This window comes from Accipiter gentilis, chromosome 29 (genome assembly GCF_929443795.1).
Source record: "Accipiter gentilis chromosome 29, bAccGen1.1, whole genome shotgun sequence".
In the NCBI taxonomy this organism is placed as follows: domain Eukaryota; kingdom Metazoa; phylum Chordata; class Aves; order Accipitriformes; family Accipitridae; genus Astur; species Astur gentilis.
In genome coordinates this window covers 16,949,836-16,969,799 of record NC_064908.1, presented here as the reverse complement: position 1 = coordinate 16,969,799, position 19,964 = coordinate 16,949,836, and the positions used below count along the sequence as shown (strand labels likewise).

At 49.9% G+C, this 19,964-nt stretch overlaps 1 protein-coding gene across 4 annotated transcripts in view; it reads left to right on the top strand.

The window, feature by feature from the left end:
- The window catches only part of VAV2 (vav guanine nucleotide exchange factor 2), a 462,631-nt gene that overhangs the window by 424,035 nt on the left and 18,632 nt on the right, over positions 1-19,964 (top strand). For 3 of the 4 annotated variants that reach the window (XM_049833042.1, XM_049833046.1, XM_049833045.1), the window contains 9 exons: positions 273-341; positions 9,461-9,563; positions 11,264-11,278; positions 11,962-12,060; positions 13,521-13,589; positions 14,221-14,321; positions 17,814-17,913; positions 19,255-19,350; positions 19,802-19,870. In XM_049833042.1, coding sequence (XP_049688999.1) covers positions 273-341; positions 9,461-9,563; positions 11,264-11,278; positions 11,962-12,060; positions 13,521-13,589; positions 14,221-14,321; positions 17,814-17,913; positions 19,255-19,350; positions 19,802-19,870 — 721 coding nt within the window. The remainder of the gene's footprint in view (positions 1-272; positions 342-9,460; positions 9,564-11,263; positions 11,279-11,961; positions 12,061-13,520; positions 13,590-14,220; positions 14,322-17,813; positions 17,914-19,254; positions 19,351-19,801; positions 19,871-19,964) is intronic. The other variant, XM_049833044.1, reaches the window with a different exon arrangement.

The following is a 19,964-nucleotide window of genomic DNA, read 5'->3' as shown; positions in this document are numbered from 1 at the left end:
CCTCAGACGGTGCCCAGCGGTGAACCAGCCTCACCACCTGGTTTCTGGTCCTGCCGTGCCAGCGCTGCCCGCGGGAAGCAGCGGAGATGATGTCCTCCTGGGAGCTAACGTCTCAGTAGGAAAAAAAATAAATGTATTTGCAATGAATGTTTTGTGCTGAAACACCCTTTGCTCAACTGGATGCTCGGGGCTGGGCTGAGTTCAACTGGGGCTGCAGGGGATCTGCTGTGAGGGGTGACACCAATAACGCTGTCATTCCTCTCCTTCCCCAGGCCCTTCCCGTCGGAGGAGACCACGGAAAATGATGACGACGTATATCGGAGCTTGGAGGAGCTGGCGGAGTAAGTGGCCTCGCCTTTTTGTGGGGAGGGGACACGAAAAGGGAAAAGTTGCAATGTAGTTCCAGCAAAGACAGATAAAAATTGACAGCAGGGCTCGGAGAGCCGGGCCGGCTGCTTTGATCGTCTTGCCAGGAGATTTTTGTGCTCTTACAATAGTCCATCTTTTCCCATGTAGAGCCCTAGGAGACATCGCTTTTATTCGGGCTGAGTTTACGAGTGGCTCGGTGGGGGGCGAGGGGGGCCAAACCCGCGGGGAGCCCCTCCGCACGCTAAATCCCATCGTTAGCTGCAAGACCGCGGGACGTAATTCATCCTCTGAGCCAACCGAAACCGAGCCACTGGCTAGGACCGGGGTACCCGTTGCTAACTCAGCGCTGGACCCCTGCCCCGGGGTGGTTTTGGGGCTGCGTGGGTGCTGGCACACGGGTCTGCATCCCCCCGGGAGTGATTTTTTGGACCCCGCTAGCCGACCCCGGGGCAGTCCTTGGCAGGGGACCCAGCCTGCCTGTCTCTGGTGGCACGGTGGGATGCGGGGTGATGCTGCTGGGCTTTCTGTGTCTATATTTGTCTGGGTCTCTGGTGGCTGTGTTTTGCTGCCCACGGTGATGATATAACGGGCTTTTAAAAGCAACCTTCAACTACAGCATATATGGTGAAAGGCGGGCGCTATCGGAATTCGATGGCAGCGTTCCCGTCAGCCAGGGTTTTACTTATGAAGTGCAGTCTGTTTCATATGGAGGGAAAGTCTGTATGGGTGGATATGTGGCTTTATACAGTTAAATATTATTGTTCCACAACATAAATAATAAGGCTTCTTAATCCAATGAGTTCCTTATGGCTTCAGTTATTACAAAAGTAAATCATAAATTACTAGTCGAGGGAATGGAGTACCGTGGAATCCCCCGCTCGCGGTTTGCTCCCAGCAGCTACAGTTTAATAAAATTTTAACTTATAAAGGGATCCTTTCAAGAATAACATTTCCCCCTCCCTCCCCAAAGCTCTCAAAATCCCTTTAATATTGGGTTTTAAAATTCCTGATTCTCACACATAGGCGTGCGTTTAATTGGAGAAAGGTTTGTGAGTGAACTCGCACACAAGCGTTGGGGAGGATGGCAGCCCTCTCCTCGAACCCGGGGTTTTGGCGCGGTGCGCTCAGAGCTCGGAGCAGGTTATTTGGTGTTGAAGTTGGGTTCCCAGCTTTAATTGCTCTGCTGCCAGAGGTGCAGCTCCCGCAGGGTGGAAACTTCCCAAACTGTTCTTCGGACCTTTGCTCGTGGCTGTGAGAGGGGTTTAGATACCTAAGTCCTGTGCTCAGGTGACTTAGAGGTTTATTTTTTATTAATAGCCCTGTTCTGTCCCAGATTGTCTCCGGCTTTTAACTTCTTTTTTCCCCATTCTTTGCAAAATCCTCCTCTTTACCTCTTTAGTTAGGACCACTGGGGAAAGGCGCATGTAAATCAGCATGGAGACATTGCACAAATTCCTTCACCCAGACCTGTGCTCCCAGTGCAGCCAGATTGTACACGGAAACACAACCTACGAAATGGAGATGTAATTCACCCATAACTGTAAAAACCCCCAGAGAGCCCCTTAGCATGAGTGTTGCCGCTCCCGCTGCCTGGTGACACATCAGCAATAGTCCCCTTTTCTCCCTTGGACAAGGAGCGTCTCTCTGTGCTTGACAAGGAAACTTTCACTGGAAATTTGCCGGTCACAATGGTGCATACTGGGCACCGATGCTGGGCGCTGGCAAACCGCGGGACCGCATGAGAAAGCTCTTTCTTAGCCGCTGCCGATCTCCAAAGAGCTGAACAAGGGCGTCATTCACAAGCTGGGAATGATTCAGTCCATCCAACATCCTTGCATTTAATATTGCTGATGATCCAGCAGCCTTGGGAAGATCTGAGAGCATCCGAAATGCTTTACTGGAGGCGAGGAAATGATTTTCGCAGCAAGCAGTGAAGTGACCCAACGTGTAGAAGGAACCACTACCAAAGAGCACAGCCGGGCATGGCAATCCTCCTTTTGCAGGAGAGACCCGTCCGTCTCTGGGTGGTTTTTCAACATTAATTTGCTACATCTGTGCAGCTGAGTGATTCTTTTTGCCCTTTGGATCAATTTGGAGGGATGCGCGGTTCAGTCTGTAAAACCAGTAGGAAACGTGCTGCTGCAAGGGCTGGGGTGCAGGTGAGGAGGGACAATTCTGGTGGGCTCAGCACCCGCATGTCAGCTCCCAAAGGGAGTTCTCTCTGGGCATTGTGCTGCTGGGATAAAAAGCTCATGATAAATATTGAACTGGTTCAAGCAAGATGTTTTGGGGGCTGGTACAAGTGGGGGTTTGGAGAATTGTCAGAATGCTTCATTTCAACCTTGAGTACTTAAACGGAGCAGTTTGGTGTCCCCCATTTGAGATTTTGGCTAAATTCTTCTTCTGCACAGTGTTCAAAATATAAACCTATTTGTGACGGAGGTGCAGATTTGGGAAGCAGAAGAAAACAGGCTTTGTCCCCGTTGTCCCCACGATGCTCTAAAGAGCGAAGACCTTCATCCCGGCAGGCAGCGGGATTCCTCCCGGTGCGGAGGAGCCACCGCAGCCGGGGACAAAAGCCAGCACCGGGGCTGGGAGCGGATCGATAACAGTGCCACGAGGGCCGTTTACATGCGCCGCAGAAACAAGCTGTCTGCGTGCAAGCACGGGGTGGCCGCAGGGTGCTGGTGCGTATAAAGGATGTTCATGCCTTGATGAACCCATTGTATTTTCACCTTTGGGGTATTGCAGAGATAATGCCGGGCTGCATGCAGCTCCCTGGCGCTGGGTCAGCCAGCCAGCAGATCAAGGCAGATAATTGCCTGGAAACAGCTATTTATTTAAAAAAGAAAAAAAAAAAAAAAAGCAGAACCACCAAAACAAAAGAACAATTGGTGATGGAAAGGGCAAGGGAAACTAAAAGGGTATCAGGGGAGCTAGAAAGTTCTCAAATTCCCTGTCTTCAGCCCGCTGGCCCCTCGGTTTACTTTGCCTTTGGCCAGATGGCAGCCTGCGGAGAGCCCGGGCAGATGGCAAGGGCTGGCCAGTTTGCAAGTGGTGCCTGATCGATACTGGGAGGAGCGGTAAAGGGACGTTTGTCCTCTGCTGCCCGATTTATTTCAGCGTGCCCTAATGCCAGACCCTAGAGCAGCAGCCGGTTTTGGGGGCGTTTGCCCAGGAAACGAGCAGGGCTTTGCGACGACAACACGCGGGCACGTTTGCTGGAGCCTGCCCCCAAAAATCAAAGCGACCCTTGTCCTGATGAAGCTCCCGCGGGTCTGCAGGGGTGTAAGCTGCCGCTTTCCGCACGGCTACGGCTGCTGGCCACTGACGGCACTAGGCAGTTATCCACCTTACTGCTGAACATCTTCCCCACCGACTTGCTTTTCCATCTCTCTTGATGGCTGTTTTAGCTGCCCCAAACCATTCTGGTACTTCTGAAGTTATACTTAACATTTAACCTAAATTTTCTCTGCTGCCACTTAAGTGCTCTCCAGTTATTTGGTCTCATTAAATTTATGAGAGCAATTAAGCCTGGTCCTCCGTACGGCACCAGAACCTTCTTAATCATGAACCTTCTGCGCTTCACGGCGCTGTCCCTTGGCGCTGGCACAAAGCCCAGCAGGCGCGGTGGATTACATGTGGGGTGGGGTTTGGGTCGTTTGGTAGCTATTTGAAGAATTCAGAGTCAGGCAGAAGTGCTATGAATGATTTGACATGAAACCTTCAATTTGCATAACTTTTACCTCCTTTTTTTTCCTTTAAAAGTGAATTGCTTTGAGGGGAGAAGTTGTAGCGTTGCAAAAAGGACAAAGAAAGTGTTTTAAGCAAAGCAGCTCCCTGCCAAACCCTGCGCTGGAGCTGGTGTGTGGCCCCGGAGGGGCTTCGTCCCACAGGTCGGTGTCCCCCGGTCTTGTTTCGAGCCACAGGTCGCTGGGCGTTTATCCCCAACGAGAGTATTGGCGGTAGTCGTGTATTTCCAAACCTTTCATCGTAGAGAAGGGGAGTTGCAGAAGATCTGCCTGACCTCAATTTCTCAAGCGATGCAACTTGTTTGGGCCCAGACTCTGCCAACAACCTGGCTCCTGCCAAGAGCTTCTTGCTGAAGTTTCTCCTACTTCTTTCACTGCTGTCACCAGTGTTGCCTCCTCGTATCTTCCAAAATAGTGATGTGATCAGCAGAATTTCTCAAGTGCATTAGAAAAAGTAATGAATAGAGAAGCCAAGGTGAGATGATAAGTTAGCTGCCACTTTTCTCATTATTTTTGCTGTGTTGGAAAAACCACGCACGCCAGCCAGTTAAATAAATGGCTTCGTGGTACAAGGCACTCGAGCCATAGCGCTGGTAAATGTGTCTTTTCTTCTTTGTCACCAGTAAAGATTTTTATATGTCCTGCTTGTGCCGTTTCTAGGATCATGTTAGTTGCTCTAACTGTGTGAGGCTCATTCCTGGGGTTATAACATTCCACTTTGAGCGGGGAACATAAGACCTGAGTAAAATAGATGGCAAAAGGCTTCTTTTGCTGTTTCCAGACACGTGTCTCCATCCAAGTGCAATGTGGCTAATTAAAACCCTGCAAGATCTCCAGTCCGACGACTGCACATCTTGCACTCCTTCAGCCTGAAACCTAAGCCTACCAGATGTGCTGCAAATATAGGACTCTGCTTGTCCTCGTCTGACGGAGACCGTGAATGAAGGGGTTGGTCGGATGAACTGTCTATTTATAGCTGTAAGTGCAGAGTAAGAATGAGAAAGTGGAGGATTACTGGGGCGAAATGGAGCCTCGCAGCTGCTGGGCAGCTGTCTCGGGGACCCTGCAAATGCACTTCCAGCCTGGACCTGGCGGTGGGTCTGAGGTCTTCTGGCTCTTAACCTCAGCCACAGGGCTGGAAATTTGGGGTTGTCTTTTGGTTGTCTTATTTTAGCTCCTTCTCCCTCCTCCTCCTTTCTCTTTTCCTCTTCCCGGTGGTTCTGGCTCTTTCATCAGCGGAGCGAAAGCAGCGCCGTGGTTTGGACAGGGTTTTGGCACGGTGGGTATGCCCTGAGGCTCATCCTCGAATTCTTGAGGCTGGTACAAACTCCTCAACTTCCCAGAGCAGCTTTTATGGATGAAGAGGTCCTTCAGTGGCCCTCGAGACCTTCAGAGCTTCCCCACTTACCTCCTCATCCACGGTGTTGTTGCAAACGTGGTGCGCAGCATTCCTGTAGCATAGTGGACCTGCTGCAGACTAATTATTGGGACATCGTGGGCCCCCTGCACCCATCCCCTGGTGTGGGCAGCCCAGTCCGGAGCTCATCTTCTCCCAGAGCCCAAATGCAGCCTGTGCCCTCTGTTTTGGCCCAGTGCTGCTCTCTGGAGGGCTGGTTCCCAGTGGTGGGACCAGTGGGACCAGTGCCTTCACCCAGGGCAGTGAGGTTCTTCCTCAAACTAACTCAGCTTTGGCATCCTGGTTGGGGACGTGGCACCTGGAGGTGCTGGGGGTCACGGGGGGATTCTGCCCTTCCCCAGCTCACTCCTTCCCTGTCCCTGTCTGTCCCTTGCTCCACGGCAGCAGCCTGGCATCGGTCCCTCTGTTAAGGGAGCTGCTCCTTGGCATGGCCACTGCCTGCTTGGGAGGGCATTGGCACAGAGCGGGCATTGCCAGGGAGGAAGAGCTCAGCCAAAAGCACTGTTTGTGCCTGAAATTGCCTTAGATTTCTTGTATTCTTTTTGCTTTGAATGAGCTTTCCTGGCTAGGCAAGATGCTGCCAGCCCAAAGCTGGTTACATCCATCCTAATAACAGCAATTGCCAATGCTGGCGTTAACTCTGAAGGGCGGATAAAATCCCTTTCCTAAACCCAGAGCTGTCAATGAATCTCCTAATCCAGGCAGTAGATTGCAGGCTCTGATACCCACTGGTAACTCGCAGACTCTGCTGCTTTTATTGAAGGAGTAAATGGCTTTTCTTTGTGAAGAGCAAGGTGAGGATCTGGCCTTCCTTGCTCAAATTGTTCAGTCTATGCGTGACATGCTTGGGATGCTGGATTTATTGCCTCCCACAGCAGGGGACCGTGCTAAACGGAAAATACCTACCCTGCTTTCCCTCCCCTTATGGCATTTAGGATTTAGCGTGTTCTTAGGTTGCCACTGGCTAAAATCATCCTGATACCTGTTCCCTTTTTGTATGATGGGGGGTGTGTGCCTATTTTCAACTCTGACAGACAAATTGTGGAGACCGATGAAAATCAACACGTGCAAAGCAGCGGCGGCAACAGCCATGTGTGCGCCGGCAAAGCTCGGCTGCTCCGGGCGAGGCTAATCTGCATGTTTTACTGCTCTCCATAAAATTGGCAACCTCTGGTGTTTCTCAGAGATGTACTAGGAACGTGTTTTAATAAATAAGGGTCCGTTGGGCAAAGTTATTGTGGTTTTAATACCACCATGGCTGTCAGGTTGGAGCATCTCTGGTGCCTCTCCCCTACACTCCGCAATGGAGGTGTCTTTCTAGACGGCCCCAGGGCAAAGGAGTTGTCCCTATTTTTTGCCTCAGGCCAGAAATTGGAGATGAGAAGGGCTCGTACTGGTGTTGATGAGCAAGGACAAGTGGAGCAGCAGAGGCCTGGCCCCGTAGTTAGAGCAATGAGAGCCTCAAGGTGCTGTCAGGATGCGGCCCCCCGTGATGGGTGCGGTGGTCGTGTCAGGTGGCTCTTGGCAGTTGTGTGGGCAAATTTGCTGTGTTGTCCCTCGGTAGGTGTTTCTGCCCCTTTCCTGGTGGCCCAGAAGGGCCAGGTCCTTGGGGCACCCCTCCTTCTCCAGGCTTGGTCCAGGCAGCCCATGATTTAGCAAAACTCCTTCAGCATCCCGCGCTGCTGCCAGGGTTTCTCACAGTGGTATCCTGGTGCGAGCTCGGCCACGGTCCAGAGTTTGTGGCCCCTTGGTGGGGGAGGAAAGGAGGGTTTGTCCAGGCTGGGGGTGGGTGGGCAGTGCTGGGGTCTGAGGCTTGGACGTGGCGCCCGGTTGTGCTTGCGTGCAGAAGAGCGGGTCCAGATGATGCTCAGGACGCAGGGCTTCCCGGGGACACCTCAAGATGCTGTCTTCTCCTTCTGCACATAGCCTAAAAGAATTGCTAAGCGCTCTTGCGGCTTAGCGTCACATAAAGCCGGTTCTGCTCTGGCAGCAGCATCGCCGCGGCACTCCTCATGGTCATATCATACCCAGCCGGGCTCGTGTTCGCGACATTAACCCGACCATACGTTTCCTAACAACCCTCGAGCCAGGGAAATGATGTATGGAGAGGCAGCCAGCAATCCGAGAGGTGCGGGTGGAAAGGGAAGATTAATCAGGAACCGGGACTTACTTGCTCTGGATAAGGAGCAGAGCTGAGAATATAAATATTGGTACAGATAATAACGGTGACGGCAACGCTTGGGAAGGGGAAGATGGATCACCAGCTATTAGTGGGCATTATTACAGCAGCTGCAATGCATCACTCTGGAAGAATGGGACGGATACATCATGCCAGTGTATTTATTTAAAACCCCCAAACTTTTATTAAATAAATCTGTTTTTAAAAATAGAAAGAACTGTATTTAGAAAAGAAATAAAGCCCAGTTTTGCAAACAGATGTGCTCTGCTGTTCCATGCTGTATAATATAGAGATGTCGAGTGTTACAGTTTGAGCAGAGTTTTATACCTGAATATATTGGTGTTTAATTAATACCCATGTTGAAAGAGAGCTCATAAAATATGTGAACACTGTTTGATATTCCAGCGTTTCACACTGTCCTGATCCCGTGGGGTTGACTTCAGTGGGAGCCATTAGCAATCAGCACCTGTACATCTAAGTGCTAAAATTATTATTGTTAATTGGTATTTATTATGGATTGAATTTTCAAAAGTGTTCTAAGACTTGGGAGCCCCTGGGGGCATTTGTGAAGGCTCAGTTGACAATTAAGTACCTGACGCCATCACCTTTAAATACAAGTTGGGCACTATGTCTCAGGGATGCCTTTAAAGCCTGTGCTTGCAGGGGCGTCTCCTAAGTGATATGGCCAGTTCTGAAAACATGACTTTTTTGCTGCTTAATTTATCTCAGATGTGAATATTATTATTGGGCTCTGCTCAGCACTGGGGCTTAGTATCACGGAGCTGAGCGTCTGGTGAGATTGCCGTACGGTGATCAGGAGAGTCTCCCCCTCCTCTCCTAGATTAAAAATCACCCAGTTGCCCATCAGGGCAGGGATTGTGCTTCGTGGGAGTCGGTGCATCACCCAAAGAAACTGGATCCAGAGCTTTTAAACCTGGATGTGGTGCCCGTGGCTGGTCCGGGCATTGCTGCGGGTCCCTGCACAGCCCGGGGGGGTCGGCTCAGCCCCGTCACGCTTCACCTCTCAGCGAAGCAGGGCTGGGATGCTGCTACCTACTGCATGGAGCCGTTGGGTGATTATTTAGCATTTGCTCACTGGATTGAATGGATACGGGCTCCTACGGCAGTTTGCAGCCCTAACGGGGGGAAGGGAGGTGGTGTCTTTGGCACGAAGGAAGCCTTTTTAAGTACGATCTAGTTAAAAGTCACTGACACAAGAGCTGTTCCTTGCCCTGAAGAGGAGAGGCAGGAGACGAACAGGAGGCTGTGGGCATCTTCAAAGGCAGGTGGAGCTGGACCCAGTTGCCTGCGGCGGCTCAGATGGTCCCACTGGGATGCTTGGCTGGCGGGTCCGTCTCGACCCAGCCGGTTAGTGCCGAGCAAAAATTCTGCAGGGGCAGAGCTGGCAGACCACGGTGGACTGGGCACCGCAGGCGCGCCTGGCACGGGGCTCGAGCGGCTTCTTGGCTGCCATCCCCACTCGTGTCGAGCAGCGTTTCACCTTTTCTAGCCTCCAGCGAACAGAAAGCGATGTGCGGCAGGTACCAATCCAGGAAAAACAGAGACACCTGATGCAAGCAGAGAACGTGGACTGAACATGCCAGTGCTGTGGGCCAGGAGGATTTTCTTATTATCGCGGTTATCCTCCCTCCTTGGTGTGAGAGCAGTTATTGGTTTGCCTGATCAAGTGACAGCGAATGTACCCTCTTTATTATCGCTAAATCGCTCTCCTTCTCATTCCAGCGAACATGATCTGGGGGAGGATATTTATGACTGCGTCCCCTGTGAAGATGAAGGCGATGATATCTATGAAGATATCATCAGAGTGGAAGTTCAGCAGCCCATGGTAACAATTCGTATGCATTTTTTAAAGCCACACCTGATGGGAGGGGAAGGGAGAGGATTCAATTAAATAAATAATTATCTGCCAATGACAGGTTACGCTGCAGGGAAGCGAATTGCTTTGCATCGCTCCTCGAAACCGAGCTGCCTCGTGAGAGGTAAAAATAAGCCAAGCTGGGATGGCGCTGGCCCGGAGGGGTTTCTCCGAGGAGTTTCCCAGCCCATCACGTTGTCTGAAGGAGTTTGGGGAGGAGGAAGGGAAAGGGAGAGCTAATAAGATAAGCTAAAAATAGCAATTTGCTGCGGAGCCAAGGCAGCGTGTGTCACTTCAGCCCTTTCTGGGGAGAGGGCTCTGCCTGCTCCATCAGCCAGATGTGCCGTGTCTGCCACGGGTATTTTTAGATCGGGGCAAGCACTGACATATCTGTGCGTGGAGGATCCGGCGTTTGTTTGTGCCTGCTGCCGCTCCTGCCTGGGTGTCTCGGAGCAGGTAGACATTTGACAGCGGAGCTTTCTGGGGCAGCAGGGACCCGTGTGGCTTTAGGGACAAGCAGCTGACCCCATTCATCATCTCTAAAAGCCTTTCGATGATGGGGAAACCTGGGTGTGCAGCATGCACAGCCTCATGGAGGGACTCGGATTAACTCCAAGAGCTCTGGTGCAAATATCGTGCTCCGTGGATGAGCCAGGAAGGTGCCGATGGCCCTCGCATCTCCCCAGAGATGCTCACAGCCACCTCTGCTACCTGCGTCCCCAGCGCCGAGGAGATGGGCTGCCCTGGCTTCTGCTGATGCAGAGCTGGAAGGGACTTTCCCACCTGAGAGTGACCTTCCAAATTTTCTCCCACCCTCTGATATTTGCCACCCCCAGGCTTTGTTCAGACTGTAATTACCGTCCCCTAGCTGCGAACAGTACGTACCTCCCCGTAACGAAGCAGGATCAATGGACAAGTTCACTGATCAATTAAATCCCCGGAGCGGGGTGTGTGGCTGTGCCAGACGAGGCGCTGGGAGCTGGGAAGGCAGGGCTTCACCCCACGGAGCCCGGCAAACGAGCCGAGCTGTGCCGCGCTCCGATTTCTCACCTCAACCGGGCTTGGATGCAAGTGGTACGAAGACCATGGCCATGGTGGTTGAGGCATTTCATCCCTTCACGCCTTGTCTACGGCCTGAGGAGCTCCCTGCGCACCAAAAACCTGCCTGGATCAAGGAGTCGGGCACAAAATATTCCCACTGATCCTGCCAAAGTAGTTGGAGCTCTTCACGGACACCGGTGGCAATGCCGGAGTCAGCACAGCTCGTTGGCCACCGGTGTTTTTACCATGTTGCCATCAGCTGCAGAAGGCATTTGGCCCAAGAACTGCCCCTGGGGAAGGTTTTGGTAGGAATTTCTTGCATAAATGGGAAAAATAGGGGAAGGCTCCCACCATGTAGGTGTCCAGCAGCCAGGTAGTGCAGGATTAGGGTCAATGCAATTGGCAATTTTTCACTGTTCCCTCCACAATGTTTTATGTTTTCCTGGACGTCGCTGGGCAGCGATGGAGTCGGTGGCTCTGACTCCATTTCCTCCCCTTCCTTGAGCAAAAGAGTCTATTTTTAATACAAGCACCCACATATCTGTCTAAATATTGGAATTTTTTTTAAGATTTGTTGCAATAGCAAGTGTGTAACGCTAATTGGTTTCTTATATTTCTGCATGCTTCAGATTAGATACATGCAGGTAAGACACATTGATTAAAATATTGTTTTCCATCCAGCTGATAGGGATGAGCTGTGAGTTATAAGGGGCTGTACAGAGGGTGTCCGTTCCTGTGCATGATCGTTAAAACCCGCTCACTGAATCACCTCCCAAGTTCAGAGACTGCATGGAGAAGTGCAGCACCTCCCAACACATGTTTTCAGCTCTGCTTTACAGGTGTAAAAGCAAGAGAAGTGACTCCAGGAGTTGGGACTTTAAGAAAAACATGTATTATCAGATTTGACCTAAAATCATGAGAATTGGCAACCATGGCAGGGGATTTGTATAAGTCTAACGTATTATTTATGACCCATTTAGGCTCTGTTGTGAGTTTCATCTTTAGCAAAAAAAAAATGGGGAAACCCAGCATTTATGTCTTATTTATTCTTTAGCTGATAGTCTTTGGTGATGTGGCTATAATAAATGCAAAAAATGTAATGCTTGCCATGTTGAAACATATTGAATAGTACAGCCAGGGTTCCTTCCTAATTTTTTTGGATAAAAATAGTTTCTTTTAACATAAACCAGTAACAGTACATCCCTGACTTTCCAAACTTGTGCTTGTTTGCTGTCACCGAAGGCTGAACTGGAGCTCTGCTCACATGAGCAGGTTGCTGGAGCACTCTTAAGAGTATCTGACCATGTGTTATTTTTCCTTTTTCTAGAAAATGGGAATGACAGAAGATGACAAAAGAAATTGCTGTTTGCTAGAAATCCAAGAAACTGAGGCTAAATACTACAAAACACTTGAAGATATAGAAAAGGTAAGAACTGAGCCGTCTTTTCTATACCATCGCCTTCCACATCATCACTTGATCTTGCATTAATCTCGCTGTATTAGTTTGCGCTGCGAGAGCTGGCAGATGTGATGAGACAGGATTGATGCATTCACATGTAAAATTAGAGAGAAGGGAGATCCAGAAAACCCATACTGACAAGCACAAATGTGCAGCCTGTAACTGTAGAAGCCAAACAGCATCTTTTTTCTGATTGCTGCATACTGGAAATAGGCTGAAAACCATCCTGCTGTGTCCCTCCTACCCCAGCGTAAGAGACTCCCGCTCCTCGCTCAGCCAGGCCGGTCTCACAGATAAGAACCGTATTTGCAGATATCTTATCGCTTCGATTGCTACAGAATAATTTCTTTATTCTGGGTGTTTTTCAAAAGTACTGAAGCTGTGCTGACTTGTCATTGAAACTAATTGGATTAAAAGGAACGTTTTGCTGCTTAAATTCATGGGTTTTAATTAGTTTTGATAAATTATTGTTGTGCCTTTCTTTTAAATGACAATAAAAACGAACACCTCAGCAAGACAGCAGAGTCGTGGATATGGCTGGAGCCTGGAGGTGGTTTCTGCTCCAAGGAAAGCAGCAGGGATGAAGAACAATAGTGAAAATCAAGCTGCCATTATTAATCACCCTAACGCTTTTGTTTCCTCCCCTTTTGCAATTATTTGCCTCTGTTGGCTGAAAGTTCCCACAAAGAAGCTGTGAGCAAAACCGGCGCGATGAAACGACATTTCCCGTTTTCCATGAAAATGTCCCAGCGTACATGTCATTTATGTAAATAACCCCCATTCCTTGGAAACAGCCACAGCCCTTCTGGTTCAGTGTAAAGGAAGAGTTAAATTATTGCTTTGACGTCCATTAAAAAAGCTTGTGAAGGCTTAGTAGGTTCTGACAGCATGTTATGGGTAGAGGGTCCTGTCTTTGGTGCATTGCATCGGGGCTTTTTTGTAGTTACAAGTCATGTAGACGTTTCTATTAATATGTATTTGTTCAGAAAGGCATTTCCAATGTAATCACATCACCAGCGCTTTTTCAAGGGCAAAATTCTAGTGAGATAATCAAAGTGCTGAAAAGATGTTTCCGAGCGCTTCCCAACTGCAGCCAAGAACTGCAGCGAGGTGAAGAAACTGTGCGCATTTAAATTCCTCTCCCTGTAGATTTAGCGGGCGAGGGGGCTGCGCCCACCCACGGGTGGGGGTCTTGCACCTTCCCCTGCCTGCAGGTGCCGCGGGGGCCAAGGGGAGCTCGGGGGGAAGACGCGCCCACGGGGGTTCCTGGCTCCTGCGTGGGTCCCTGGCACAGCCCCCTCTTGCCAAACCTGCCTTTGCAAGTGCTTAAATTCACGTGAAGCGGGGAAAAATCTCTCACTTGCGCAGAAGGTAACTTGCTCACTCCTCTCTAGTATTTCAATTCCTTTTCCATTTACCTCTTGCAGAACTATATGAACCCACTGAGGCTGGTACTGACTCCCCAAGACATGGAAGCTATTTTTATCAATTTGGAGGTAACGGCATAGACGTCGTGGCTTAAATCTTTGCTCTTTTCACAGCAGCTCAGCCCTCTTCCTGCTTAAGAGAAGGCTTTCAGATTTCACGTTAGATTTGTGCATTCAGCTGTACAGAGGTTCAGTCCTTCATGTGCTGTGGAGCTTGAACGGGTTTAGGAGGTATTTTTTAACACTCAATTTTAGAGTTGCGGATTATATGAACTCTAGGTAAGAAAACAATTTTATACGGAGGATGTTCCAGGGCTGGGGCTGTGTATTGTAGCTGTACTTAGAGATGGTTTGGGCACACTGTGATGAAGGGATTTATTTCTACGCTGGCTTGCACGAGGTCTGGGTCGGAGCCTGCCCGTCTCCTCTGCTCCCTCTGGACTTGAAAAAGGGACTTGAATATACGTGGAATCCTGGGGCATTTATCACTATGTAACCTCCTGGCGGAATTACACCCTTGCTCTCCTGGCCCTTGAGGGCTGCATCTCACCAGAACGACTTATTTTAAAAACAGCTAAAAAGAGGAAAAAAGAGAAGAGAAAATGTCTGCCTGACAAAGTAGTGAACGTGCATTTCTTTAGGCTCTGTTTGCCCACTCACTTCGGCTCTGTTTAAAGTATTGATTGTTTCATCGTTTTAGGACCTAATTAAAGTGCACTTCAGTTTCCTGAGAGCCATCGACGTCTCTATGATGTCTGGAGGAAGCAGCCTGGCAAAAGTGTTTCTGGAATTCAAAGAGAGGTAAAGGAAACCCAGTCTTTAGGGAGCTCCAGTTTTAATAGATATGGGTTAATATTTGCAGGGTCCGTTTCAGAGTTTGGAAGAGAAATGCCTGTCACAGCAGACCCAGTTTTGCATCCTCTGCAGGTAGATGCTCTCAGGCAGCCGAAACATCACTCGGTGCCGACACTTAAGCAACCAAATCCAGCCACAACCGTGTCTGGTCACCCAGGGACAGGGGCTGGGACATCTCCTCTCTGATCGACCTGGCCAAATTGCTGTGGCTCCTGGGGATGATTTTTCATGCAAGCCCCTGTCTGCAGCTGAATTTTGCTGGGCTCACAGCATCCCATACGAGACCGGCTGTTTTGCAGGCTGAACGTACAATGCGTTTACAGGGATGTATCAGAGGGGCTAAAGAGAGGAATGCTACGATTACGGGGAGTCGGGATGGAGTAAAACCTCACTCGCCTTCAAGGGTTTAGTGTAGTCTTCTCCTGCAAGCAGCAGCGGGGCTTTGAGGGCCTGTGATGTGGTAGGATGACTCCTTTGCAGGGAAGACTTTGCTCTGGTTAGATCAAAGTGATTGCTCACTCTAAAAAAAATCGCATATTTGGCACTGCTCTTGTCCCGCACCTATTGCACGATGAATAAATGTAAAAGTTGCTTTCGCAAACATAATAGATTCTGTGTTTTGGCAGCTGCAAGCAGGAGTACACCAGAACACAAAGATAAGGTTAATAAAAGCCTTTAATATCCTTAATACTAATCAAAGGCCTGATTCATTGTGGAATCGTGCCAGGGTGTTATTTCACTGTGATTAAACCAGTGTCTAGACACAGAAATGCCATTCAGAAGTCAATAACTCCAGAAATACCATCTGCATTAATAATACACCGTAAGGTCACATATTCATCATTCACAGCGCCTCTTTTTAGAAAGAGAATGTTTTCTGGATTATATAAAAAAAAGTTTTCAAGGAAGAATGCAAATACTTTAAAAATACTCATAAAACTCAGGTGATTTTGATCTCCTAATTCCTGGCTCGGCTCCGTGCTGACTCTGCTCGGGACGGAGCTGTGCAGGCAGGGAGCAGGGATGGGACGCAGGCAGGAGTCGTGGAGGTGACGTTACTCCTCAGGGAGATCCGTATGGCTGCGTGGGAGCATGAGGCTTATTTTTGGGCTGACAGCCTTTAAGTAAGTGTTTGCTTCCATTAATTTGCCGGTGGGAGCTTAGCAGAGCCCTTGTAGCTGATGGGTTTCATGCAGGTGGGTGAACAAACCGACCCAGTTCCTAATGGAGTTTGCAAGCAGCTTTTTAGGGGACCTAAAAGCCTTCCCGAGAGGCAAAAGAAGGAGCCAGACCGACGGCTGGCGAGGTGGCGATGGTGGCTCCGAAGCTGCGTTCAGCCTGTGGGGGTCTCGGGGACCTCAGTGCTGTGGGAAACTGGTGTTTTTGGGGAGTTTTGGCTTGGAGAAGACCCCAAAACCAGGCTCTTGGGGATAAAGAGTTTGGAGCAACCTGGTCTAAATAGGCAGGGTCCTTTCCCACGTCAGGAAAGACGGTGATACCACATTTTACAGCAAGGAAATGGAGGTGCGGGAGGAGAAGGTGAGCTCAGCTGGGGAGACGGTCTTGTCCCACCAGGAGGGGAACATGGACCTCCAGAGTCCCCACTTGGTCCCTGTATATAAGACTTTCCTCCATCAAATGTGTTCGTGACAAATAGCTCTTACTTCCCTACGCATCCTCAGAGACGTCCCAGCCAAATGATGTATTGCTCCTCCGCTTTGCAGGTTTGGGGGTTTGGTTTTTTTTGGAAGGAAATATTTTGTAAATCCCTTTTTCTGAAAGCCGGAGGTTTGAATTTATGCTCCTGAAGCCTCTTTGAAACTCTCCAGGTGCTGGCAAGGTAGATATTATTGTGCATGTTCAGAAGTTGTCAAGGGGAAAAGGCAGAAGAATAATCTGTATTGGCTGCTGCTTCGCCCGGGACTGCGGCTCCCATAAATCTCTCTATTCAGTTCCCTGCCGGCGTCTGAGAGTCCCGCGTTTACGGAGCGACACCGGGTCAGGTGCTCCCAGATCATCTCCATCGAGAGACGAGGCCCCGAAATAATGGATGAGTTGCAGCGTGTGATGGAAAATGTGTCTTATCAGCAGCAATACAGTTAATGGGAAGGAAGGGGGGGAAAACCCAAACCTGTCGCGCAGGATTAATGACTGAACTGGAGGAAAAAGGGGGAATCCACAGCAAACTGCTCTGTTTGTGTCAGGTGTTTAAATTTATAGCCCGGTGTGTCCATACAGAGCTTCACTGTGTTTTCAAAGGCTCTGACAAACTCATTTTCCCAAATTACCCAGTCTCTTGATCTCTAGCTCCCCGTGGCCCATCCTGCAAGGAGCAACGAGCTTTCTAAAATGTGTCCTTGGGTTTTAAGGGGATCTGAAGCCTCTCATTCTCTGATGAGGTGCAAGTTATCAACACCCACATCCATTCTGGGCATGTCTCAAGAATCAAGAGGTTCTTGCCTTCTTCCTTACTTGGTGAAATACCCAGAAACCTCTAGAGAGAGGGGCACACATCAGCCACGGTGGTGGCAATCGTTCTTTGAGCTGTGAGCAGCTGTGACTCGGGAAATGAAGGCTTTTGGGGAGATGAATACCTGGGCTTGAGCGAGCTGCATTCAGAAACGCTCTAAGGAAATGGATTTTTGTTGTCCTTTAGTCTCGAAGCACATCCCTGCCCTGCCTTCACAAGCCCTGGTGCTAATCTGGCACAGCTGGAAAACTGGCACGTGGCCATCGGGGCGGCACGGCGCCTATCGAGACATCAAGGGGATTACGGCAATGATGTAGTCATGAGAAAAAGCCGACTCGCAGCCGAGGAGCCGCGGGGTTGGATTGCCAGGGGTTCAGCGCAGACCCCTTCTTCGTGTTTTCGTTAATCCGCAGACCCTCGCGGGGGTCGGAGCCGCTCCCTGGGAAAGGCAGCACCAGCGGTGACCGGCGGCTTGGGCAGGGATGGGGCCCCAGGTCTTTGCTGGTTTTTTTTTCATATTTGGGCTGTCATGCCTGGGATGCGGGTACCTCTTGTAGAGCCACTTTGTAACCTGGTCTAGGAAAGGTCTTTCAGTGTGGAGCTGGGTTTCCCTTTATTATCGTGGTGCTCCGAAAGCACAGCTCTTGGGAAACAGTGGTTAAATATATCCCACTCGGGAGTGGAGGGATGAGCCATCGTATCTCCAAAAATGGGCTCCTCTGGCCACTCGGCCCCTTCTGCTTATCATGAGCTGAATCACCCCCACGGGCTCCAGCTCTGGAAACTTCAAAAGATTTAAATGTTAAAAGCCGTGCAGTAAAAGAGTGTTAATACTTTGGTAAGCAGTTATATGGGGGAATAGCTGTTTGCCTTGTCCTTTCACTGTATATAAGTATATATATCTTTTATAACAGGTTATAACTGCCAGCAAGTGTTTCCGATTAAATTTGTGATTTCCCCCTCTACAGGCTGCTGATTTACGGCAAGTACTGCAGCCACATGGAGTATGCCCAAAACACGCTCAACCACCTCCTCGCCAACAGGGAGGACGTCAGGCAGAAGGTGGAGGTGAGCGGGCAGGGGACATCGGGGCCAAGTTCTGTCCGCCCCCCTCGTCACAGGTTTTGGAAGGACTTGCTGGAGCCGAGAACGGCGTGCTGGGCATGTTTGGTTTAGCAAGAGAGGGGAGGGATGTGGGGGTGAGTCCGTGCTGCCCAGAGAGGGGGAAAAGCTGGCTGTTATCTTGTCCTGATCCCCTGTTTTCCCCTTCATCTCCCCCCGAGACATCCTCTCTGTCCTTCCTCCCCTGAGTTTATCCATGTTAAAACAAGCCAGGTGACTTTATTAGAGTGGGATTGGCTGTGGACAAATTCCTCTTTGAGTCACGCAGGGAGACCCAAAGGCACTGAGCATCCCCGAGCCGGGAGCCGAGTGGCTTTCCAAGGTCACACGCAGCATCAGGGACAGTCAGAGGCAAACCCGAGTCCGCAGGTGAATGCCCAGATTACTCCCCTGTCCTCCCTCCCCAGCGTAAAAGCTTAGTGTCAGTAGGGGCTGATCCAGATATTAAGTAAATCAAAGGAGCCCCAGAAGGGATGCATTGTTGGAGCTGCTGTTTTTACCCAGCTTTAATTCCTGCTTTGGTCTTGATGCTAATCTGAATTTGCTGGGCTGTCTGTACACGTTACCTCATTTTCTGCAAACACTCTTTGATTTTTCCATGCAAAAGTAGCAACCCAATTCAGGGATAAAACTGCGTTTCATAATTTTTTTAAAACGTGTTCTCTGGATCGGTGGCTGTAGCAGCCAGTTGCTCCCATGCTTTTCCTTTCTCTCCCTCCCTCGTGGCAGCTCCCGTCATCTTCCTGGGGGGGCACGCAGGGGGTCTCGGCCAGCGCAGCAGAGTCCCCTATCTAAATGGGTCTGGGCGAAGGTAACAGTCGCAAAACTTCCTGCGATCCTATTAGCTCATCTTAATGACTTAATGCTTATCAGCAAAGCCACAGCAACTGTCTGCGTGCCTGCTCCCAGCCCCACACAAATAAAATGCATTAGTTCAAACCATCGAGGAGGTGAGTTAAGCTAATGCGTTTCATTTGACATTTCCCGAGGTCTGAGAGCATTTGTGCGCTCCCCTAATGAGCAGTATCTCATTAAGCTGGAGTAGCTCAGTTGCATGAGAATGTCTGTATTTCTGGGTCCAGCCCCTGTGGTTTATTCCTCGAGAACCTCCGCGGTAGGAGCCCTGGCCCCGGCTGGGTGCGTGCAGGGACCACGAGCCATTTGTCATCAGAACCGAGTTTACGGAAGGAAAATGTAACAGCCGTGGGACACCGGAGGCTTTTTCTGTGGAGGAGCCATTGTTTTCCCCCAGCTGCTTCACTGCTGATTCATTGATTTCTTTAACAGGAATGCACACTAAAGGTTCAGGATGGGAAATTTAAATTGCAAGATCTGCTGGTGGTTCCAATGCAAAGAGTTTTGAAATACCATCTCCTTTTAAAAGTAAGTGTTTCAGCCTTGGCACTTCTCTCCAGCTGCCATCCTCGTTGTAGCACCTTTTGGCTTTTACAGTGGAGAGTGAATCATTGCCAAATGCAGAGGGTTTGTTTTTTTTTTTTTCTCCTCTTCAAATGAAATAATTACTAGAGCTACTTAACACGACATAATATTTGTGCTGTCTCTTAAAGTACGATGACCTAGGGTAATTCTGCACTTGTTAGCCACGAGAGGCAGTTAATGAATATAAAATAAGCTTGCATATAATCTGATTATGTGTGAAATTCCTCCCGTCAACTCCGTGTAACGGATCTCCCGAGCACCAAGCCGCTTGGCGCGTTCCCCGTCCTACGGCTGCAGCCGCAGCCGCCTGCCCTGGCATCCCTGCCACCAGCCTGGCAGCAGGCAGCCGTTGCCCGTGAGCACACCCACAGTCTTTTTGTAATTATTTTTCCAGGAGCTGCTCAGCCATTCATCAGACCGACCAGAGAAGCAACAGCTGAAGGAGGCTTTGGAGGCGATGCAGGTACGGGAGGACGAGAGCGGCAGCGGGGCTGCGTGGGCTTGGGATGCATCACAGCGCGGGACCCTCTGCTTCTGTAAAACAAAAACTTAGATGG